The sequence below is a fragment of the Narcine bancroftii genome, chromosome 2 (genome assembly GCF_036971445.1).
Source record: "Narcine bancroftii isolate sNarBan1 chromosome 2, sNarBan1.hap1, whole genome shotgun sequence".
Classification (NCBI taxonomy): Eukaryota; Metazoa; Chordata; class Chondrichthyes; order Torpediniformes; family Narcinidae; genus Narcine; species Narcine bancroftii.
Genome location: NC_091470.1, coordinates 165,747,743 through 165,773,798, shown reverse-complemented (window position 1 = coordinate 165,773,798; position 26,056 = coordinate 165,747,743). Strand labels below are relative to the sequence as shown.

Sequence of the window (26,056 nt, the reverse complement as noted above, 5' to 3'; positions counted from 1 at the left end):
TTTGCAGGTAAGCAAGATTTGAGGTGCACCGAAGAAGGACTCAGGCCAGAAAGGTTAATTGCTGTTGTGTGACCTGCTGAGTGTTCCTCCAGCCCTTTTGTGTACTGCAGCAGATTGCTTGCTCCCACTGGTCCAGCGAGGGACCAGCCCTGCCATCAAGCAGGCAGCCAGAAACGCTCCTCACCAGTCTGCTGACGCGTGTTGACTGGTTGGATGCTCCAGACCCTTATAGTGGCTGCAGTTGTGGTTGAGTTTCTTGTCAGTAATTTCCAGATATTCTCTAAAAGCAGTATGCCTGATTCTTGGTTTGATACCCCTACAATCTATCCACTGCTTATTTAAAGAGACATTCACACAATTGTTCGTGTCTGAATTTTACTCATTTAAATTTGTGCAGCTTCAAAGTAGGGTTGATTCTCTCTGAACAGGGTACATCACTTTTCGCATATTTTTAAATTTTAAATTTACACGAACAGCACCGTAACAGACCCTTTGATGCCCAATTACACCCGATTGACCTTCAACCCCGGTGTGATTCGAATGGTGGGAGGAAACCACAGGCAGCACCAAATTAAAATCCCAGTCTCTGGTGCTGTAACAGTGTTGGGCTGACTGTGTTGCCCTTTCTGACTGCTCGTGGCCCCCGGCCCTTGCTGCTCGACTGAAAGAGTTCACTGTCAAACTTTAATTAAAATCTCCGCATACCCTTTGCGAATCAAGCAGTGGTTTCAAAATGTGAGAGAGCTCGTCAGCTGCTTGTAATGTATAACACTGAAATTATTCTGGCTGTATGATGTATAACAGTATAATTATTCCAGTTGTTTTGTCACTGACATTTATTTCTTCCACTAAACCAAACATTGTGATTTTCAGAATTCAAGAACTGCTGAAATTGTGGGATCATTCATTTGAAATGAGCAATTCTCTTAATATTTGGCAATCTTTCTTTTTTTCTAATTTAAAGATACAATTGGGGCGGCACGGGTTGGCTTAGCAGTTAGAGCAATGCCTTTACAGCGCCAGCGATCAGGACCAGGGTTTGAATCTGTCTGTGAGGAGTGTGTACGTTCTCCCCATGTCTGCGTGGGATTTCCCTGGGGGCTCCGGTTTCCTCCCACCCTTCAAATATGTATCGGGGTGTAAATTGGGTGTAAAATGGGCGGCCGAATTGGCCTGCTACAGTACTAAATGTCTAATTTTTAAAAATTAATTTAAACTACAGCACGGTAGAGGGCCCTTCCGGCCTATGAAACCCGTGCCACCCAATTAACGTAACAAACCTGTATGTTTTTGGAGGAAACCAAGCATCCGGGGGGAAAAGGGAGAACTCCTTACAGATAGTGATGGATTCGAACCAGGGGCACTGCTGATGTCATGCCATTGCACAAAGCATGCTGCCCAATTACAGCTACAAAGGCGACAAGTAATCGTTTGAAACAGCGGTTTCCTTTCAACCCTGTTGCACAGAATTGTGACAGCAGGGAAGAAAGCCGGCTGGGTCTGCTCTCGATTACTGGAAGAGCAGTCTATCTCATTTCAATACCTTCCTCCTTTTGAGACAGTTATCCAGCTCATGACAACTGAATCTGCCTTCAAGCCATGGCCAGCCTCCATTATATTTCCATTCATCTTTATCTTCCTCCAGTTTGAAAAAATTCTTCCACTCCTGTTAATACACAAAAGTGCTGGAGAAACTCAACAGGTCCCGTAGCATCACGAGAAGAGAAAGATAAATAACCAATATTTCAGGCCTGAGCTCTTCATCAAAGCTGTTGTTTTTCTGTTACTAAACCAGTTTTACGTTGAGGCGAGTGCAGACACTTTTGGCCTTCAGTTTTAATGCCTGACACCTTATCAAATGGTTGTTATTCCCTGGAGACTGATAAGACTGGAGATTTGATAGAGCTGTACAAAATTATGAGCGCTCCAGACAGAGTAAGTGCATCTAGGCTTTCTCCACTGAGGTTAGGGGAGATACAAACCAGGGGACATGGGGTAAGGAAAAAAGTTTAGGGAGAACATTCGGGGGAATTTCTTCACGCAGAGAGTGGTGGGAGTGTGGAACGAGCTGCCAGCTGAAGTGGTGAATGCAGGCACAATTTTAACATTTAAGAAAAATTTGAACAGGTACATAGAAGGAAGGACCATGGACTGGGTGCTGGCCAGTGGGACTAGGAAGACTAATAGTTTGGCCCAGACTAGAATGATCAAAGGGCCTGTTTTCAGTGCTCTAATGCTCTAGGGTGATATATGCCAGGGAAGAGCTTCAAAAGGTTGTTAACTCGACCAGCGGCACCAATCTTCATTCCATCGAGGACATCTACAAGACGGTGTCTTAAAGCACCCTCTATCCTCGAGGATGCCCACCACCCAGGCCATGCCCTTTTCACCCGGTTGCGATCAGGAAAAAGGTGCCCAGTGGCACAAAGACATCAGATTTCTGAATGGACAATGAACCCCTGACACTACCTCACGTTCTCCCATTTTCTTCCACTGTTGATTTATTTTGAAAATGTAATTTATTGCAATAGGAGCACTGTTGTGTTGCCACACTAAACATTGAATTTCATTGATATGACAATAAATTTTGATTCTGAAATTGCAACAGGGATATTTGTTTCAGAGATATTGACCACGATGGGGTGGGGGGAGGGGGAGGTGCCAGGTGTCTGAAGGGTGGCTGATATTGTGCCTTTATTTAAAAAGAAAGACTCTAAGGGCAAGCCAGGTAACTACAGGCAGGTGAGCAGAATGTCATTCGTGGGCAAGTTACTGGAGGAAATTCCGAGAGACAGGATTCACTTGCATTTAGGGATAATCAATATGACTCTGTCTGTGAGTAAGCATGTCTCACAAGTTTTATTGAACTTTTGGAAGAGGTGACCAAGACGATTGATGAGGGCAGGGCAGTGGATGTTGTCTACATGGTTTTGACCATGACCTTTGATGAGGTACCATGTGGTTGGCTAGTCTGCAAGGGTGAGCTGACCAATGGGATACAGATTGATGAGGGCAGGGCAGTGGATGTTGTCTACATGGTTTTGACCATGACCTTTGATGAGGTACCATGTGGTTGGCTAGTCTGCAAGGGTGAGCTGACCAATGGGATACAGATTGATGAGGGCTGGGCAGTGGATGTTGTCTACATGGTTTTGACCATGACCTTTGATGAGGTACCATGTGGTTGGCTAGTCTGCAAGAGGGTGAGCTGACCAATGGGATACAGATTGATGAGGGCAGGGCAGTGGATATTGTCTACATGGTTTTGACCATGACCTTTGATGAGGTACCATGTGGTTGGCTAGTCTGCAAGGGTAAGCTGACCAATGGGATACAGATTGATGAGGGCAGGGCAGTGGATATTGTCTACATGGTTTTGACCATGACCTTTGATGAGGTACCATGTGGTTGGCTAGTCTGCAAGGGTGAGCTGACCAATGGGATACAGATTGATGAGGGCAGGGCAGTGGATGTTCTCTACATGGTTTTGACCATGACCTTTGATGAGGTACCATGTGGTTGGCTAGTCTGCAAGAGGGTGAGCTGACCAATGGGATACAGATTGATGAGGGCAGGGCAGTGGATGTTGTCTACATGGTTTTGACCATGACCTTTGATGAGGTACCATGTGGTTGGCTAGTCTGCAAGAGGATGAGCTGACCAATGGGATACAGATTGATGAGGGCAGGGCAGTGGATGAGGTACCATGTGGTTGGCTAGTCTGCAAGGGTGAGCTGACCAATCGGATACAGATTGATGATCAGAGTAGATGTTGTTACTCCAAATGGAGGCCTCAGACCAGTGGTGTGCTGTAGGGATTGGTGTGGAGTGTACTGTTGTTTGCCTTGAATGTAGTTTGCATGGTTAGTAAATTTGCAACTAACAACAAAGTTCAGATTCAGATTTCAGTTATCATCACATACAACCCTGAGATTTCTTTTTCCTGCAGGCGCGGCAGAATTACCATTAATTGGTAGTGTAAAAATAAACCATACACAGCGTGAAAAGGTAAACAAATAAAACAACTGTAAACCAATAATGAATGTAAACAAACCATACAATACAGAGTTAACAAAAGAAAATCAATAAAATGCACAAGTAAGAGTCCTTAAATGAGTCTCTGATTGAGTTTTTCATTGAGGAATCTGATGGTGGAGGGGGAGCAACTGTTTCTAAACCTGGTGGTGTGAGTCTTATGGCACCTATACCTCTTTCCTGATGGCAGCAGCGAGACCAGAGTATGTGGTGCGGGTCTTTGATGATTGCTGCTGCACTCTGACGGCAGAGTTCCCTGTAGATGTGCTTAATAGTGTGGAGGACTTTGCCTGTGATGTCCTGGACTGTGTCCAGTACCATTTGTAGGGCTTTATACTCAGGGGAACTGGTGTTCCCATATCAGACCATGATGCAGCCTATTCTGCACACTTTTGGTGGACTAGTGGACAATGAAGAAGATTGACTACCGCAGGGTTGAGATGATTTGGGGAAGTGGGCTAAGGAATGGGAGAAGGAAATTAACCTGATCAGATGGGCTTTGACAGGTTAATCAGAGCAAGGCTTACAGAGAGCCCAACAGAGTGTTGAAGAACTGAGAGACTCGAAGGTACAGGTGGATAGTTCTACGAAAGTGGCAAAACTAGAAGACAGGGTGGTGAAGTAGGCGTTTGGAGCAGCTGCCTTCATCAACCAGGACACTGAGTACAGGAGCCAGGATGTCATGTTACAATTGGTGATCATGTTGGTGAGAACACACTTGGAGAATTGTGTGCAGTTCTGGTCAGCCAGCTTTTGAACACCTATCATTAAATTGGAAAAAAAGGTGCAGAGAAGATTCACCAGAATGTTACTGGGGCTGGTAGGCTTGGAATTTTCCAAGTGGGTGATGAATCTATGGGGTTAACATGGACAAGTTGGGCCAAAGGGCCTGCTTCCATGCTGTGGAACTCTTTGTCTCTCAGTAATTTAATAAATTCAGTGTTCTATCTGTTGACCTTCTGATTCAAAGTCAAAAGTGATATCAATGATCAAAGCTGAGTGTGATATTGTTATTTCTTAATCGTGTGGCAAAGCATATAAATGCTTTATAATTTAATTTCAGAGATAATAGTGCAGTAATAGCCCCTTCCAGCCCACAAGCCCACATCGCCCCAAGTACATTCATGTGACCAATTACCCTACTAATCCCATTTGTGGGAGGAAACCTGAGCATCGTTTCTCCATCCACAACCATCAGCTGGCAACTTCAGTCCGGCGGTACCTCCTACAGAGGCAATAGGATATGAAACATAAAGTCCCAGGTGTCATTTAAGGGCAAAGCCTGTCTTAAAATAACTTGCAATGTCCGCCGTAGCACGGAATTTAATCTGTTAACTGCAGTCATTGAGTGAGTTGAGCCCATGTTTACTTACACTACTTCCCAAAAGAATGCATCTGCTCAGAGTCTTCGAAACCAAACATAATAGGCACACTCCACAAGAGCTCAGCTGATCCAACGCTTGAAGAAAGCCCAGAATGGTCCACTCTGAAATAAATTATTCTCTGTGACCCCTTTCTTTTATGAATATTTCTGAAGAACCAAACACAGCATTTAACTGTCTCTTAATTTTGTTTTATTGATTATGATGCTTTGGGTGGCATGGTTAGTCTAGTGGCAGCACAGATAGCATAAAGGGGGCACGGTTAGCATAGAGTTTAGCATAACGCTGTTACAGAGCTAGTGACCCAGGTTCAATCTGGCGCAATCTGTAAGGATTCTTCCCGTGTCCGTGTAAGTTTCCTCCAGGTGGTCCAGTTTCCTCGTGGGCCAAAAGGGCCTGTTACCATGCTAAATTTTAAAGATAAATTGATTTTGATTGAAATTACTTTTATTGTCTTATCCTAATACACAAAATATAATCATATACAAAATTCGTCAACTTTTGCCTATCTTAAGGTACCCAAAGAGGATCCATAAGCATTGCCTGATGTCTGTAACAATAAGTGAAAGAACAGCAAAAGAGGCCCTTCAGAGACATAGAGAGGCCGATAATTCACCTCCCGCAGGTTCTGCCACTGCACAGCCTCCTTCTCGATACATTGGCGAACCCGAGCTCCCAGAGCTGAACCTCTGATACAATCAGGAAGCTTTCAGTGCCTTAGGCCCCTTTGGGATTTCTGTGTCAGAGACACATGGACCGGGATAAGTTTCATTTGTGCATCCGCAATTTCAGCTGAATTCCTCGGACTGAATTCTGTGTGGTTTTCCCGTTCAATGCCGACAAAGGGAACCCTATCTCTGTCAGTAAAGTGCACGTTAAATCAATGTCACACATTGATTTCAGCTTCAACAGAGATGGAATTGCATCTTAAGCTTTCCTCCACTGTAGTCATGTTATCTGGTCCCTTAAATGGGAAATCACTTGCATCAAGGCCAAGCCTGTCTCAATAACCAAATCTCTGGCAACTGTTTTGCATCAGCAAGGGGAAAAGGTGGGTTACCCCTGACACCAATCCTGCCCAGTTATATGCCTCCCATGTTCCAAAACAAATTGGAGCTGTCACAAGCAGTTTATTGAAAATGCACAAAACATTCAAAAATTATTTCGTTTAAAAACTGGTCAAAGTCCGAAAATCCGGACTGCTTGGGGTTTGGGTCAGTCTGGATTTTCAGATTTTCCAGATTCCCTGGCAGTACTGGACAAAGTGGTGACTCTCTGTCTCCCTTCATGTATGTAACATTCTGAGTGTAGTTTTACGTGGCAATAACAGAACCTTTACCTTAAAATTAAAATTTAAGGAGAATAAACAGATAAATTTTGATAATTTATTAACTAAATATTTATTTCCATATAGAATATACAAAATGCAAAAAAAAAACACATAAATATTGTTCTTACATTTCCATAACTTCCACGTGGTCGCTTGCCACTGCTGTGCATCTGTGGTGCTCTCGCCCACACTCACGTACGCGAAATCTGAGAGTTTTTGAGAAGTTCGGATTCTCGGGTGGTCCGGATTTCTCTCATCTGGATTTTTGGACTGTAAATTCTATAAACTAATTATAATAGAGCATTAATTAAACAACTAATGTGGCAGCCTTTTTTAGGAAGCAGCTTTGCGTCTGTTGATGTTAATGGTATGCAAGGTTCAAGGGGACTGCAAGAAGAAAGACCACTCTAGGTGTACAGCGATAGCCACGGGGTATTATTTCAGGGAAAGCAAATTAACAATCCAGGAAAGTAAGATGTTGTGCTTAAATGCTTGCACAGTAGATTAAATTTCATCTGTTCTAGTTTTCCACTTATGTCCCTGGTTCCGTTGTTCTCAGGAAGATGGGACACTCCATCTGATCTGGCTGGCAGCAGACAAAGGACATACATACTAAGCAGGCGACCATAGAGGGAAGAATCACGTTGAAATGTAGTTGTCTCGAGTTTTTTTTAAGTAATTACTTTTTTTTTCATTTGCTGATAAAAGTACACTGCATCTATTTTTGGAATTGTGGGGTTGATTTGCTATCACTCCTGTAGCCGTTAATAAGATTTACTGCATCCTAGATTTGTTTAAAAGTCGTTGGGTGTAAATGGTCTGCATTCTCAAAGGAAAATACTAAAATGAGAAGAGCATATCAGCATTCTTTTAAAGGCACCCTGCTGCTACAACAAAGCTGCTTGCTTTTGGGAGGAGTCAGTACAAAGCATAGATTTTTAACACAGGATTTTGTAGGATCTATCTCAAATAACTCTATAGTGGAGGGAATGGACAGCACAAATTTCCTTGGCGTCCACTTAAGTAGTGACCTATCCTGGACACCCAACATCTTGTCAGGAAGGAGCAGCAGTGACTTCACTTCCCGTGAAGACTGAGGTGGGCAAGACTACCGCCCACCATCCTTTCTGCAGGAGAGCGTCCTGGCCAGCTGCATCAAGGTGTGGCATGGTTGCTGTGGAGCAGTGGAATGGAGGTCGATCCACAGAACCATAAGAGAGGCAGAGAGGATCTCCCCCAACATCGACGGGCCCTACCGGGATCGTTGTCTGATGAACAGCTTCTCCCTATGGGCAGTGAGAATGAGGAATGACCGATGAACTGCTCATACAATCCCTCCGAGAATTTACTGATACTTAACAATATTTATTTATGTACTGCATATAAATCGCTTGTAAATATGTGCCCTCTGTCTCTCTGTGTTTGCATGTGTTTACATCGAGGACTGAAGAACACCAGTTGTACTTTACAATTGTATGTTAATAACAATGAACTTGACAGTGGTTCCCAAAGTTATTCCTGATTAAGTGGCCGGGCCCAAACGCTGGTTACTTTTTCCATCCTATGGATGCTGCGTGATCAGCTGAATCCCTCCAGCATTTTTATGCATTGCACCTGACCCCAGCGCCTGCAGATTTTCTTGTTTAACTTCCCAAGACGGCAATTAGCTTTCCATTCTCCTTCCTCCAGTAAATGCGGAGCGCAGTGCCTGAAGTACTTTTTTTTTTGTCTTGTGTTTATTAGCATGCGATTCTGCTGCTGTTTTACCTATAAACACAAATTTGGTATTAAGGGATACAGCACAGTAACAGGCCCTCCTGACTCATGAGCCCCTGCCATCCAAATCTTCTAACCCCATACGTCTTTGGAACGCGGAAGGAACCCACAGTGACACAGGTTGAACATGCAAACTCCTTACAGACGGCATGTCGCTGGCACTGTAATAGTGTGGCACTACCCGCTACGATAACCACCCACACTGATGGAGTTAACATTCAAAGAATTATTTAATGTAACAAGATGCAAGTACTTTTTAATTATTAATGAGCTTGAATAAGCCGGTGCTAATCTATGTTAGTCTGTACTAAGATGAAGTGGCTGTAAAATGTTTTAAAGAGAATGATGAAATGAAATAGCTAGAGCCTGCCTTGTATACCTCAAATAAGGGCTGAATTCTGTAAATTCCCTTATGTAACATCTGCTGATAGCACTGTTTGATACTGTTACCTGTTGAAGAATGCTGACTCAGCAAATGAAATACAATTTGGAAAACTTTGATTGGTCTGAATTGTGTTCAAGTCCCTTTTTGTATTACACACATTGGGTGCGCATTCAGAGCAAAGCGGTATTAAGTAGGCTTCTGGGGGGAGTCACGTGATGGAGTAGTGGCCGGTCAGGGAATTCCAGCCCTCTCCCGAAAAGTTTAAAAAAAACACACAAAGCACAAAGGTACAAGATTAAAATTTATAATAAAGTAAAAATAAAGGTGAGAAGAAAATGGCAGCGAAGAGAGAAAAGTCGAAAACAACGGGAAGAAAAGAGGAAGAAAGAATGTCGGAAGAAGAAGGTGAAGGCCTTACCTGTCCGAAGAGGCCCGCCGCGGAGAGAGAAGCCCGCTCGGGACTACAAAAATGGCTCGCAGAGCCGAGTAAAAGTGCGCAACCGTGCATGCGTGACTCCTCGCGCATGCGCGATGCGCATGAAAAAAAACACCCTGACGGGAGGGGGGAACAGCTGCGGAGTCGATCTCCACAGCTGAGAGAGACACCTGCAGCACAGCAGCAGGTGCAGAACACAGACAATAATGACAACAAGAAAGAAGAGGGTAAAAAGAAAACAAGGAAACAACAGATGGTCAACCCAGAGAAAGAAGAAGAAGAAGAACAGAAAGAAGTGGAAGAAGAAGAGAAAGGCAAGACAATGGATGTATCTTTTTTTAAAGAATATATGGAATCAGTGAAAGAATGGCAATTACAAGAATTTAATGAGATAAAAAGAAGAATTAAGAGTGCAGAAGAAAAAATGAATAAAATAGAAATGACCATATCAGAGATAGGAAAAAGAGTGGAAAATATGGAAGAACGAGAAATAATTGTAGAAATGGAAGTAGAGGACTCAAAAGAGAAATTAGAAGAATCTAATAAAAAAGTTAAAGAGGCACAGGAGCTGTTAGCTCAGAAGATAGATATAATAGAAAACTATAATAGAAGAAATAATATAAAGATAGTGGGCCTTAAGGAAGATGAAGAAGGCAAGAATATGAGAGAATTTATAAAAGATTGGATCCCCAGGGTCCTAGGAAGACCAGAATTACAGGAAGAAATGGAAATAGAGAGGGCACATAGAACATTAGCCCCGAAACCACAACCGCAGCAAAAACCAAGATCCATTTTAGTAAAATTCTTAAGATATACAACAAGAGAAAATATATTGGAGAAAGCAATGAAGAAAGTAAGAGAAGACAAAAAGCCACTGGAATACAAAGGGCAAAAAAAAATTTTCTATCCAGACATAAGTTTTGAACTCCTGAAGAAGAGGAAGGAGTTCAATACAGCAAAAACGATCTTATGGAAAAAAGGATATAAATTTACGTTAAAGTACCCAGCGGTACTTAAAATAGTTATTCCAGGGCAACAAAACAGACTATTCTCGGATCCAGAGGAAGCAAGGAAATTTGCAGAACAACTACAAAACAAGCAGAGAGATGAAGGCATGTAATGAGAGTAAAAATGACCACGAACTATATGTATGTGTGTAAAGAGGTGTATGTGTGTATATATATAGTGTGTATACATGAATGTACCCGTATTTAGAGGAAAATATATAGACTATAGACAAGAATTGATAAGGGAGGGAAAGGGAATAGAGGGAATAAGGAGGGAATTAAAAGAGTGACCTTTGTTACATATGAAAATTGAAATCTTTTCTGGGGGGGCTGGGTGGGAAGGAGTTACGGTCACTACAAAATCAGTTGTAGTTTGCGAGTGAATTCGCAAATCCAAATGGAGAGAGGAGATGTGGTTGCCCGGCAAAGGATAAAGGGCAACTCAGGAGGGGGAGGGGAGAATGGGGTTAAAGAAGTTTTAAATAGGAGAATAAGGAAAATGTTTGATGTTTTAGAAATGTTGTCTTATAAAGTGTTCAAAACAAGAAAGCAGAAATGGATAAGAAGGAAAGGTGATGATGGAGAAACGGAAAGGGAAGATAAACAAAGTATGAAATGGCTACGCTGAACTATATGACTTTAAATATTAATGGAATACATAACCAAATTAAAAGGAAGAAACTGCTAAATTTACTGAAAAAAGAAAAAATTGATATAGCATTTGTGCAAGAAACACATTTAACTGAATTGGAGCACAAGAAATTAAAGAGAGATTGGGTAGGACACGTAAAAGCAAGCGTCGTATAATTCAAAAACAAGAGGAGTAGCTATATTAATTAGTAAAAATGTGCCAATTAAAATAGAAGAGGAAATAATAGATCCAGCAGGGAGATATGTAATGATAAAATGTCAGATATATTCGGAGTTTTGGACTCTACTCAATGTATATTCACCTAATGAAGAAGATCAAAAGTTTATGCAAGATATTTTTTTGAAGATAGCAGATATGCAAGGGAACATATTAATAGGAGGGGATTTCAACCTGAATTTGGATTCAAATATGGACAAAACTGGGAAAAAAATTAACAGAAAGAACAAAGTAACCAAATTTATAATTAAATCGATGCAAGAAATGCAACTTTTGGATATATGGAGGAAGCAACACCCAAATGAAAAGGAATATTCATATTACTCGGGTAGACATAAAACATACTCAAGAATAGACCTATTTTTGTTATCAGCTCGTATGCAAGATAGAGTAAGAAAAACAGAATATAAAGCTAGAATATTATCGGACCATTCACCCTTGATATTGACAATAGAGTTAGAGGACATCCCTCCAAGAATGTATAGATGGAGATTAAACTCCATGCTACTTAAAAGGCAGGAATTTAGAGAATTCATTGAAAGACAAATTAAAATATACTTTGAAATAAATACGGAATCAGTGAAAGATAAGTACATACTATGGGATGCAATGAAAGCATTCATTAGAGAGCAAATAATAAGTTATGTAACCTAGATGAAGAAGGACTATAATCAGGAAACAGAGCAGTTGGAAAGGGAAAGAGTAAATATAGAAAAAGAATTAGCAATGAAGGAAGATACAACTAAAAGAAGAGAATTGTCAGATAAAAAAATGAAATATGAAACATTACAAACTTATAAGGTGGAGAAAAACATAATGAAGACAAAACAGAAATATTATGAATTAGGGGAAAAAACGCACAAAATTCTAGCATGGCAGCTTAAGACAGAACAAGCTAAGAAAATGGTATTGGCATCAAGGAAAAAAGACAAACAAATCACATATAATCCAACGGAGATCAAGGAAAACTTTAGAGAATTCTATGAACAATTATACCAAACTGAAAACGAAGGGAAAGAAGGGAAAATAGATGAATTTTTAACCAAAATTGAACTACCAAAATTACAAATAGAGGAACAAAATAAATTAACAGAACCATTTGAAATAGTAGAAATACAAGAGATAATAAAGAAATTACCAAATAATAAAACACCGGGAGAGGATGGATTCCCAATAGAATTCTATAAAACATTTAAAGATTTATTAATTCCTCCCCTCCTAGAAGTAATCAACCAGATTGATAAAACACAAAGCTTACCAGATTCATGTAAAACAGCAATAATTACAGTAATACTAAAGCAAGGGAAAGATCCACTCGCACCAGCGTCATATAGACCAATATCATTACTTAAGACAGATTATAAGATAATAGCTAAACTATTAGCAAACAGATTAGCAGAGTATGTACCTAAAATGGTAAATTTAGACCAAACTGGATTTATTAAAAAAAGATGCAGAACAGACAATATTTGTAAATTTATTAACTTAATTCATGCAGTAGAAGGGAGTAAAGCGCCAACAGTAGCAGTTGCTTTAGACGCAGAGAAGGCCTTTGACAGAGTAGAATGGAATTATTTATTCAGAGTATTGCAAAAATTCAGTTTACCAGAGAAGTATGTTAATTGGATTAAAGCATTATATAAGGGACCATTGGCGAAAGTGACAGTAAATGGATATATATCAAAGCAATTTAACTTAAGCAGGTCAACACAGCAGGGATGCCCACTATCACCCTTATTGTTCGCGTTAGCTATAGAACCACTAGCAGAATTGATAAGAACAGAAAATAATATAAAAGGGATAAAAATAAAAGACAAGGAATATACAATCAGTTTATTTGCGGATGATGTTATAGTATACTTAACAGAACCAGAACTATCAATAAAAGAATTATATTAGAAATTGAAGGAATATGGAGAAGTGTCGGGTTACAAGATTAACGTAAATAAAAGTGAAGCAATGCCTATGAATAATGTGGATTTCTCAAAATTTAAGAAGGAATCCCCATTCAGATGGCAAATGCAAGCAATAAGATACCTAGGTATACAAATAAATAAAAATCTCGGTCAACTATATAAACTCAATTATTATCCACTAATGAAAAAATTACAGGACGATTTAGAGGATTGGAAAGATTTACCATTAACACTAATAGGAAGGATAAACTGTATTAAAATGAACATTTTCCCAAGGATATTATACCTATTTCAGGCATTGCCAATACACTTGACAGAGAAATTCTTCAAGGAGTTAAAGAAAATAATAAGGAAATTTTTATGGAAAGGGGGGAAACTGAGGATAGCACTAGATAAATTAACAGAATGGTATAAACAAGGAGGCTTACAACTGCCAAACTTTAAAAATTATTATAGAGCCGCACAATTAAGTTACCTATCAGATTTTTATCAAACAAGGGAAAAGCCAGATTGGACTAGATTAGAATTAGATAAAATAGGGGAAAAGATACCTGAACACATATTATATAAATGGGATGAAAAATTGGTACAACGCAGGAGTTCTCCAGTATTACATCATCTACTCAATATTTGGAAAAAGATTCATGTAGAAAGGAATAAAGCAAACTACCAATTACCAAAACTAATATTGATGCAAAATAAGTTACTCCCTTTTACAATAGATAACCTTTCCTTTAGAGAATGGGAGAAAAAAGGGATCAAAAGAATAGAAAATTGTTTTTCAGGAAATAGATTATTATCCTTTGAACAAATGAAAGATAAATACAATATAACTCAAGATACAGTGCTGGCATATTACCAATTGAGATCCTACTTGAAGGACAAATTCGGAGGCAGTCTGTGGTTACCAGAGGGAAGTAACTTTGAATATGTGATTACAGATACAATGATAATCAAAAGATTTATAACAAATATGTATATTAAACTGCAAGAAAAGGAGAATGAGGAAACAAATGGTAAAACTAAACAAAAATGGGAACAAGATTTAAATATAAAGATAAAAAAGGAAACATGGGAGAAATTATGTTCTGGAACAATGAGAAATACAATAAATACGAGGTTACGTATGATACAATATAACTGGATACACAGGCTATACATTACACCTCAAAAGTTGAATAAATGGGACCCAACAGTATCTGATAGATGTTTTTGATGTAAAAAAGAAATGGGAACAACAATTCATGCAATCTGGACATGTGAGAAAGTAGAAAAATTTTGGGAAGATCTAAACCAAATATTAAATAAAATTACAGAAAAGTAGGCTTCTGCATGGTTCTGCCACTCCTGTCCGGGATGCAAATAATGAATGCTGTTCTGTTTAACCAACTTGTAAATTGCATTTTGTTACAAGGGAACGAACTTTACCAACAGATGCTGTCCTGACGCCTCGACCCCCTCCGGCAACTCAAGATTTCCATGTCGGCAATTTTGGTGCTTCCCAAAAGAGATTTTTGTTCACCTATTAGTGTGAGCTGTCATTTGGAGTGGGAATCTCAATGCAATTGCCAATTACAGTCATTTGGAGTTGTAATAGGATGCTTTAATTTTTAACCTTCTCTTTCAGCTGCCAAGATCCATGTAACAGGAAAAACAGCAATTTGACACAAGATTTGGGGGAATGTGATGATTCGCTTCTCGTGGCAGACCTGGATGGAATGTTGATTGGCGGTTCTCTCCAGTACCTCGATGATGACATTCCTCTGCTATCAGTTGAGGAAGAAGCAGGTGAAAAAGCTGGCAACGTGTTTCTTTCAGTCCTTTCGCCTCATGTCCAACAGGATATTAAATTTCACGCGATGCATGTATAACATTAATAATATGGCATCACCTAACCTTCCTCAAGTGCCTCACAGTGAACTAGTGTGGGCGTGTCCATAAAGTCACACAGGACCTTCTTCCCAAGACGTCCATGCCGACCAAAATGTCCGTCCTACACCTGCCTATATTTGTTCAATATCCCTATTGAACGTGTCTAACCGATTTTTTTCTTGCACATTGCAATAGCACCTGTCTCAACCATCTCCTCTGTCGCTCCGTTCCATACACTCACCACCCTCTGTATAAAAAGTTACCTCTCAGGTTCCTGTTAAATCTCTCTGCACCACCTTAAACCTATGTCCTCTGTTTACTGATGCCCCTACACTGAGCAAAAGACTCTCTGCGTTCACCCAAACTATTCCTCGTGATTCTGTGCACCCCTTATTCTCCTGCGCTCAAAGAGATAAAGCCCCAGCCTGCTCAACCTCTTCCTGTAGCTCAGGACCCCTGAGTCCTGGCAACATCCTCATAAATCTCTTCTGTAAACTCTCCACCTTGACAAGATGGTGTAGCACGATGACCAAAACTGAACTCCAAATAGGGTCTCACCAACATCTTACATAACTTCAGCACCTGACCTCCCAAATTCTGTCTGCAATGCTCAATCTGAGAGCAGATTGTTATATACAGAGGAAACTTGGGACTATTTTATGCTGGAGCATGAACACTGCAAGACTGTAAGAGCCGTGTGTCCTCGTTGTATCATCGGAGGTCTTAATAAACACTAAGAAGGGTTGCATGTTTAACAGTACAAATCTTTACTCACATTAGGTTACTGGTCAGGTATTGATGCAATGTCGCACTGAGCATGCCCACCATTCAAGTGTGATGCGGCTCTTACAGTCTTGCAGTGTTCATGCTCCAGCAGAAAATAGTCCCAAGTATCCTCTGCATATATCACAGATCTAGCAAACTTTTATTGACATAATGCTCCCAGGAGCAATTAGGAGATAACTGGCCAGTTAATCGAGTTGGGGATTACTTTGTACCTGTTACCTTAAAAATTAAGTGTTCAGCGCGCTGGCAGATTTTCTCCAATGATTAAAAAAAAGTCAATTTCTGGAGATCTTTTCAGAAAATAAAAGGTCAGACCCGGGAGTAGCACAGAGCGGAGATATAGCTCTCAACGCTCCTCCACAGGGTCAATAATACCTGGCCACCCTGCCCGACAGCCCCATGCATTGCCTGTGGAATGATTTATTTTTAGAAAGAAAACCCATGGGAGGGAGGTGGATGAGGGGTCCAAGAGAATTGCATCCATGCTCAGCATCCAGACCTCGAAGGTTGTGCTGCACCAGAGCAGGAGAACATACAAATGGGGAGTCAGGTGAATGACTGGGGAGAGGCCCATGTTCCAGGATATTGGACAACAGAAGATAGGAGAGTGGCGAAACAGGTCAGGGATAGGGCAGCCAGAGGGAAGGGATTGATTTTGAGAGAAAAGGAAGGACAGGAGCATCTAAAGGAAAGATGGAAATTGGAAAAATCAGTGCTCATGCCATTGGATTTTGGGTGAAATATGTTGTGTTCTTCCTCAAGGTTATGTTTAGCAACACTGTGGATGCTGCATGCAGTTCTGGTCTCCTTACTTGAGGAAGAATATACTGGCTTTGGAAACGGTGCAGAGGAAGTTCACCAAGTTGATTCCAGAGATGAGAGGATTAGCCTATGAGGAGAGATTGGACCATCTGGGACTGCTCTCGCTGGAATTTAGAAGAAAGTGAGGGGATCTTAGAGAAACGTATAAAATTAGGAAAGATAGAGGTAGGTAAATTCTTTCCATTGGTGAGGAAAATAGAACTAGAGGACAATATCCAGGTTCTGGGGAGCAGATTTAGGGTGGAGATGAGGAGGAATCGCTTTTCGCAAATGGTGGTGAATCTATGGAATCCACTGTCCATTGAAGCAGTGGAGGCAACCTCAGTAAATAAATTTATGGGACAGTTGGATAGATTTTTACATGGTAGGGGAATTAAGGGATATGGGGAAAAGGCAGATAGGAGGAGATGAGCCGATCATCAGATCAGCAACAATCCCATTGAATGGCAGAGCAGGCCGGACGGCCGACCCCTGCTCCTATTTCTTATATGGTGACGGATGAGGTTGAGGACAAATAGGTTGGCATGGGAATGACCGAAGGATCTGAGAAAGGGTCCCGACCCAAACCGTCAACTCTCCATTTCTCTCCATGGCTGCTGCCTGGCTTGCTGAGTCTCTCCACCTTCTCTTGGTTTGCTTGTTAGCCTAACTGGCAGGTTTGTGGCAAGAAGAATCAAAGTGAAATTGATGGGCATGTGCGAGAGAGCATTCATTGCAAAGAAATAAAGAGAAGTGAATTAGGACTGATGGCACGCATCCTGGGAATAAGAATGAGTTGTGTCCTTGTAAGATGTACCACATTTTATCACTCAAAAGAAGGATTATTCCCTTCAACAGCAGTTCCTACATGTTTGCAAGTGAATGTTTTATTTTTGTGCAAAAGCAAGACAAATTGCCAAATAGGCTTTCAAAATTCAAGATTCAAGATTATTTTATTTGTCATATAATAAAGCAGAAAAGGTGCTTTTACACAAAATTTCCTTTAGCCTGCCCAAAGGCAGACAATGATTCGCTTTTGGCAAAAGTTGGCCAGTGCCCTTTACAGCCAAAGAGAAGCAAAAGAGAGTCCCCCACCCCCCCCCACCCCAGACTCACTGGGTGCCCGTGGATCCACCTCCAGCGCTCTTGCAGCCTATGCAGAAGCACGGCCTTCAATCCAAGCCACCAGCAACCCAAGCTCCGACATGATAAAGAAGCCTCCAGGGCCTTCTCAAAGCCCAGTTCCACAGTCTAGTAACCCTTCCACCAGTCTCGAGCCATTGTCCAGCAGTCCACAGCCTGGTGGGAGTCCTTTGAGAGCAGTTGCCAAGAGTCCACAGCCGATGTGTGTTTCTCATCTCAAGTCACCAGCAGCCCTCCGCCTGTGTGTTCTTCAGCCTTGGAGCCGCTTATTGGTCCACCGCCCATGGGTTCATAAATATCGACCTCTTTTTTAAAATTTATTTTGGAGATAGAGAATGATAACAGACCCTTCCGGTCCAAGAACCCATGCCGTTCAAATGGAGCCACTTGACCAATTAACCTCTGGACATCTTTGGAACATTGGAGGTAACCCACGCGGGTCAGGGGAGAACTATAAACTCCTTACAGACAGTAGTAGATTTGAACTTAAGTTGCTGATCTGTAATAGCATGTGCTCACCATGACAACAAAAATATAAATGTTTAAAATTTTTTTTTTTTTTTTCCGAAAGCCTCTTTGGACAACAGAGACGTATCCTTGGTCTCACTGGCACCTGAGATCCCTCCAGCTGAAGATAGCAAACACCATCCAGGTCAGCTAATCACATGGCTGCAGGATGCGCTTTACCACTTTGTGGCTGTTCCTGCAGTGAAATGTAAATGGATCATTTTAGGTAAGGATGAAGTGGTTTATTGTCGATCTGTGGAGGGAAAGTTTTTAGGCAGAATCTGGGGAGACTACTTTGGGTGCATGTTTGAGTTTAACATTTGCCTCCTTCAATTAGAGGAATGGTATATGAATTTCCAGCATCGATGCGGTGTGTGAAAGTAAAAGGACTTGCATTGAAAAAAAGCTTATTTGACCTCAGGATGTCCCGAAATGCTTCTGAGCCAAAGTTTCACTCTTCCCAAAGCCATTCTCTAGGCAAGGGTGACCCAGAGCTAACCCTCAGGGTTGAACTCTTTACCCAGGAGAGAAAAGTAGAGATTTTAATTTGATTTAATTTAAATATATAGCAGTGCTACTGGCCCTTATGGCCCACAGACGCTGATAAACCAATGAACCTTTCCGAACATATGTTTATAAAGGGTGGGAGCATCTAGAGGAAACCCCACACAGACAAGGGGAGAGAACATACTAAACCTTCCAGGCAGCACCGGATTTGAACCCATGCTATAATAACAATACATCAACCGCTGTTCTTAATTGAATGCAGTTCAGCTATCATGTAGAACCTTGGGGTTCAAATCCATACATCCCTCAAGGTCGCCGCACAGTTGATAGAATAGTTAAGAAGGCCTATGGGATGCTTGGATTTATTAATAGGGGAATTGAATTCAAGGGTAAAGAGGTCATGTTGCACCTCGAGACCACACTCGGAGTATTGTGTTCAGTTCTGGTCACCTTGTTATAAGAAGGATGCGGAAGCTATGGAGAGGGCACAGAGGAGATTTACCAGGATATTTGGAATCAAGTCTTATGAGGGAAGGTTAGCAGAGCTGGGACCTTTCACTTTGGAGCATAGAGGATGAGGGGAGACATAATAGAGGTCCACAAGATTATGAGAGGCATAGATAGGGTGGAGGGCCAAAATACCAGAGGACATGAGTACAAAGTTAAAGGAGGGAAGTTTTGGGGAGACATCAGTGGTAAGTTTTTTACAGAGTGTTGTGGGGGCCTGGAAGGCCTGGCTAGGGATGGTGGTGGAGGCTGAAACATTAGGGTATTTAAGAGACTCTTAGACACACGGATGGAAGAAAAATAGAGCATTATAGGGTAGGGAGAGCTTAATGTGGTTTTTTTAGGAAAGAATATATGGGCTGGCACGACATCAAGGGCTGAAGGGCCTGCACTCTGCTGTATTGTTCTACATTCTCCCACCATGGAGCATTTGCTTTTTGTATTCAACATGATAATCACTCCAATTTCCTGTTTTTCATGCAATTTTAAGTTACAGGTTCTATCACCAGAATAAACCATTAAAGCTTTGCTTTCTCAAGTTGTGTGGCCATGCAGATCAAATGGGGAGTGTGGAATACAAGGGGAGAAAAATCTCAGGGTGAATTTGAACTCATGATCCACAGCTGAATTTCTATTTCAGCTTCACAACATTTTGTTCATGATCGTTTGTTGGGGCTTTTCTTTTCGTATTTCTGTTTGATCATCTGAGGATAAATATATATATTGAAGGTTTACGCATGTTTAGCTGTGCACAGTAGGAGCAGAAAACTGATCCTTGCATTATTTCTGTATTCTTCAGTTCAATCAACCTCTCTACAGCTGGTTGATTTGCGTTTTTCTTGTGGATTTCATTTCATTTCAGTGCTGTGATGTTTGAGTAATTCACCTTTCTCTGCTTGAAGCAGCACTTGAAAGATGTGCACATTGGACATAGGCCAAACGCAAGTGTAACTAAGATGTGGGTCAGTCACTTTCCCTTGGTATTTAGTGTGTGCAAAGATTGAAACCTCTTCTTTGCTGATGGATTTTTCTCATGGCTGGAAAGAATTTAATTACAATTGGAGCATTAGTTGAAAAGCTCTTGTTTGACCCTCTGTGCAACTCTGCTTTTCGCTCTCTCATTTGCCCGAAACATCGCAATTGAACAATCTTTCAGACACCTGAAGTTACGAGCGTAAGGAAAATAGAGGGCTTATGGGTGTGAGGTAGGAGAGGATTAAGATTGTCATGGAGTGGGCTTACATGGGTCGGCCCAACATCGTGGGCTGAATAGCCTGCACTATCTTCTACGTTCTATTTCCAGTCTCTCTTCACTGCCTTTTAGTGATTCTCAATGTACATCAGTGCCTTCTTCCCAAAACATCACACTATAATTTTAATTAATAATCTTGCTGAAACCCTTCAGAAAATCTAAATCAGTGGTTCTCAACCTTTATTCCCACTCGCATACCTTGTCATCATGCACCTGTTTGAGGAAATTCAGCTCTGCGTTTCTGCTTGAACTCAGGTTGTTGAAGTTGACCCATCCTGTCTGCTTGCCATCCTATCATGAGCCAATCTATTCTCCCACTCCCTGTAACCCTTGATGCCCTGACCAATCAAACACCAGTCAACCTCCATCTCAAATCCACTCAACGACCTCTCACAGACACCTGGGGCAGCAAGTTCTCCACAGGCTCACGACCTTTTGACTAAAGAAAATTCCCTGCATTTCCATTTTAAATTGACACCCTTTTATCCGGAAGTTATGCCCTCTTGTCTTAGACTCCCATACCAAAAGAAACAACCTTGCCATTATCAATTCTGTCCAGCACCATTCATTTAGTTACCAGTGAAATTCTACACTGCATTAGTTTATCCATATTTCTTGAAAAAAAATTGATCCTTAGTTTATGACATAATTAAGGTGGTATGTGAGTGGTGGGGGGGGTGGGGGGGTGGAGAAAAGGTTGAGAACCACTGGTCTAAATACAAGACATCTTCTAATTCATCCTCAATTATGTTGCAAAATGCAACCTCAAACAAACCGACCATATTTGCTGGCCATGATTTCCCTACAGTAAATCCATGTTAAAAATCCATCCAATGCAATTGTTGTTAGGGCATCCCCACCCACCCTCCCCCCCCCCCCCCACCTTGCTAACACAGGAGATGCTCCACTTGCGCCCAACACCTCCTCCCTCACCACCATTTGGGGCTCCAAATAGTCCTTCCCAGTGAAGTAAGCCTTTACTTGTGAGTCTGCAGGGCTCATTCGCTGCGTCCGATGCTCCTGGTGTGGCCTCCTCAACTTCGGGGAGACTGGATGCAGACTGGGAGATAGTTTCACTGAGCACCTTCGCTCTGTTCACTGTAACAACAAGGACCTAACAGTTGCCAACATTTAATTCAGGGGTTTTCAAACTGCTGACCTTAATTCACATTCCTCCTTCAGCAATCCCTATGCCATCAGTTCTCTTGTGCACTTAATCGTTTTTTTATTCTCTCTTTATGGTGCAGTCAGATTGTTTACATTTGTTACTTGTTTACAGTTCTTTACTTATGTATATGTATACGCTGTGTACAGTTATTTTTGCACTACCAATAAGTGGTGATGCTGCCTGGCCAGCAGAAAAAAGAATCTGAGGGTTGTATGTCATGTCATGTATGCACTCTGACAATAAATCTGAAATCTGGTACAGTACATTTCCGAATATCAGAAAAGCTTGGGAATGGATGTATTTTGGTTAACCAGGTTTTTTGGATAACTGAGAAATTGCTTTAAGCAGCCCTGTAGCGTCAGCAGAATACTTGTGTCAGTGGTTAAACAACAACAAAAAACGATGGCTTTTCAAGCTTGAAATAATGTTTAATTCTCACCTAAAACAAGATGCTCTATGCTTACAAAATAAGATAAATGCAGATCCCCGACACTTCCCCACTGCCAAAGCCAATCCCCGACACCTCCCCACTGCCATCGCTGATCCCCAACCCCTCCTCACCACTGACCCCGGTCCCCAACAGCTCCCCACCACTGACGCTGATCCCCAACACCTTCCCATCACCATCACTGATCCCCAACACCTCCCCACTTCCATCGCCGATCCCCAACACCTCCTCACCACCGACCCCGATCCCCAACTGCTCCCCACCACCGACGCCGATCCCCAACACCTTCCCACTACCATTGCCAATCCCCAACACCTTCCAACCACCATCACTGATCCCCAACACATCCCCACCACTGACACTGATCCCCAACACCTCCCCAGCACCATCACTGATCCCCAACATCTCTCCATCACCATCGCTGATCCCCAACACCTCCCCACTGCCATCGCCGATCCCCAACACCTCCTCACCACCGACCCCGATCCCCAACAGCTCACCGACACCGATCCCCAACACCTTCCCACTACCATTGCCAATCCCCAACACCTTCCCACCACCATCACTGATCCCCAACACCTCCCCACCACCATCACTGATCCCCAACATCTCTCCATCACCATCGCTGATCCCCAACATCTCTCCATCACCATCGCTGATCCCCAACACCTCCCCACTGCCGATACCGATCCCCAACACCTTCCCACCACCATCACTGATCCCCAACATCTTCCCACCACCATCAGCGATCCCCAACAGCTCCCCACCACCGCCACCAATCCCCACCTCCCCAACACCTCCCACCACTATCGCCGATCCCCAACATCTCCCCACCACCGCCACCTATCCCTGATATCTCCCCAGCACCACAACCGATCCCCAACACTTCCCCACCACCATCACCAATCCCCAACACCTCTAGCCAATCCCCATCACCTAACCTTCTCTGAGTTGACATCAAGCCATTTAGTGTCTTTCCTCCCAGCTGGTTCTGAGCTCTGTTGTTACCAACCTGGTTCCCACAGAGCATCGGAGCCCCAGGTGAGCACGTTGGGGTTTTTATTTCAACTTATGATGTCATGTCACCGCCAGGTAAAAAGTTTGGGTAACTGAAACTTTCGGTTAACTGATTTTCGGATAATCGGAAACCAACTGTATACAGTTTCTTATTTTCTCTCTTGTTCCTTCTTCAACTATTGGATAGAATCATGTAAGGACCTGTCGAATTTTCAAAGATGATACCCAGCGAATCTTTGCCACATTTTATAGAAGCATGGATACAGATCGTCAGGTCCTGGGATTTATTACCTTTTAGTTCCATTAATTCCCCTGTCACTTTTTTTTAACAATCTAATTTCTTTTAACTCCTTATTCACTCTCATGATATTGTTCCCAAGTACATCCAGGAGGTCTTCCATTTTCTTTTGTGAAGACAAGGATTAATTTCTCTGCCTCTTTCTTAATCGACAATATAATTTCTCCTGTCTCAGCTTGTGGGATTCTCACATTAACCTTCACTAATCTCTCCCTTTTTAATTATTCATAGAAGCATTGATTTCCTTTTGTTTGCTTCCCCTTTGCTTATTGATTTTTTTAAAAACAACACAGAACGGTAGAAGCCCCTTCCGGCCCATGAAAACCATGTTGCCCGATTGCACACAATTAACCTACCAAACATTATGGAGGATTGGTTGGAGGGGGGGTGGTAGGAAAGCACCCGGAGAAGACCCACGCAGGTCACGGGGAGAACCGCAGAGGATTTGAACCCAAGCTGCTGGCGCTGGCCCTAACTGCTGTGCTAAGTTCTTGCTCCTTTGTTGAATTCAGAAATGGCCTCAGTCCTCACAATTATGGGAAAAATTTTGTTCCATCGAAGCAAGAGCAGGAGGAGGCCCTTCAGAGTCTTTCTTTTTCAATCTTTTTATTAATCATATTATAGGTAAATAATACATGTGGAGAATAGGAGTGCAGAATCAAAACGGGAAAAGTATATCACAGTATGACATTATATGATGTAACATATTGTATTACGCCACAGTTAACAAATAGGTTCTTATCTTCTCGAACTGAAATCTTCAAAAAAAAGAATTTTTTTTATTACACAAAACCCCACTGAATCTAAAAAAAAACTGCCCAGCCTATCCCGAGAATTTATTAATAAAATTTAATCGTCTGGTCTTCACCGACAAAAAGAAAAGAAATAAAACATAGTCTGGAAGGAAAAATAATTCTACTAACTAAGTCGTGTGGAAATAATTTATAAAAGGTCACCAAGTCTCTTCAAATTTGACAGAGGTATCAAATGTGCAACTCTTAACTTTCTCTAAACCTCGACATGACATAGTTTGAGAGAGCCAGTGAGTCAAAGTAGGTGGATTGGAATCTTTACATTCAAATAAGATCGCTCTTCCAGACAACAATGGAGAAAAGGTGACAACCCAATGAGTGGAACTCATCCCAGTTCTGGAACGATAATTCCAAAAAGAGCAGTCAATGGGTTGGGTTGTTATCCGGTACAGCTGTTCAAACACTTGACTTACTCATGGTTGGTCCTCATTCTCAACACCACATTCGCTTTCTCTTCACTGCTCCCTGCCCCCCCTCCCCCACCCCGAGAAGCGCATAAATTGCTGGAGGTACTCAACAGCTCAGGCAGCATCTGCGGAAGGGAAAAGATAGTTCATGTTTCATGCTGAAACCCTTCTTCAGGAATGGATGGTGCCTGATCTGCTGAGTTCCTCCAGCATCTGCAGTCTCTCCTGATTGCCCTCATGTCTCGAAATCTGTTTATCTCCTTCCTGAATCTACCAGAGATTTGACTTTCCCCAGTCCTCTGTAGTCAGGTGTTAAACAACTTCTCCTTCCAGACAGCCCTCCACCATCCATGGAAAACCCTACATCTGAAATGTGACACAATCACATGGCACAAAAGCAGTATGCCAAACCTGTGTTCAAACACCCCTTTTCATCGTTCCATCATCCCCATCAAGCCCCCAGGTTCACTCATTCATTCCTGCATCAAGGCAACATATGGTGGTCAATTCACCGTCCAACCGTGTGAAAATACCAGAGCATCTGGATAAGCCCATACAGTTTCAGGAATATTGACATTCCAACACATCCATGGCCTCGTGCACAGCCATACTGAGGTCACCCACAAATTGGAGAAACAACACCTAATATTCAGTCGGGGCATACTCCAACCAGATGGGATTAAAATCGACTTCTCCAGTCTTCCCTGAGTCTCTGTCTCTCCCCCTATCCCTCCATCTCCCCACACCCTCCCTTTTCCACTCAGAGTTACCCCCTCTCCTATCACTTCATTTTTTTTTGCTCTTCTGCCCTCCCACCTATATCCAGCTTAACTGTTAGCCACTGCTCCTCCACCTGCTCCTTCCACCCTCCTCTCCTCCCCCTACCCTTTTTTATTCAGGTGCCTCCCTGCTCTTTGCCCATATCTCATCAAAGGGCTCAGGCTCGTAAGATTGGTTGCCTTTCATTTGGATGCTGTGTGACCTGCTGAGTTTCTCCTGTGTATTGCACAGCAAACACAGTGTCTGTAGACATTCCTGTTTAAATGGGGCACTTTTCATGTTGTAAAGCTATTTGTTGTAAATCTTAATTCTGCCTATTCCCAGCTAAAATTTAACTTTTTAAATTTAAACCCAATTAACCCATACATCTTGAAAGATGGGAGGCAAGTGGAGCACGCAGAGGAAACCCACGCAGGCTCGAGGAGAATGAACAAACTCCTTACAGACAGTGTGGGATTCAAGCCTGGGTGGCTGACACTGTAACAGCGTGGCACTAACCATGCCGCTCAGTTCCTCTTGGATCTCGGTTCTTCCAAAGGAAAGCAAGTAACTGCCTCACGCGAGGTGGCCCTGTTTTGTGAGGAATATATTGACCTGTTTGTACTTCATCCTTTCA

General features: G+C 42.1%; 1 protein-coding gene across 2 annotated transcripts in view; it reads left to right on the top strand.

The window, feature by feature from the left end:
* Positions 1-26,056, top strand: part of disp3 (dispatched RND transporter family member 3) — a 323,436-nt gene that overhangs the window by 217,112 nt on the left and 80,268 nt on the right. For both annotated transcript variants that reach the window (XM_069919044.1, XM_069919043.1), the window contains exons 8-9: positions 14,763-14,923; positions 18,309-18,470. In XM_069919044.1, the coding sequence (XP_069775145.1) occupies positions 14,763-14,923; positions 18,309-18,470 (323 nt within the window). The remainder of the gene's footprint in view (positions 1-14,762; positions 14,924-18,308; positions 18,471-26,056) is intronic.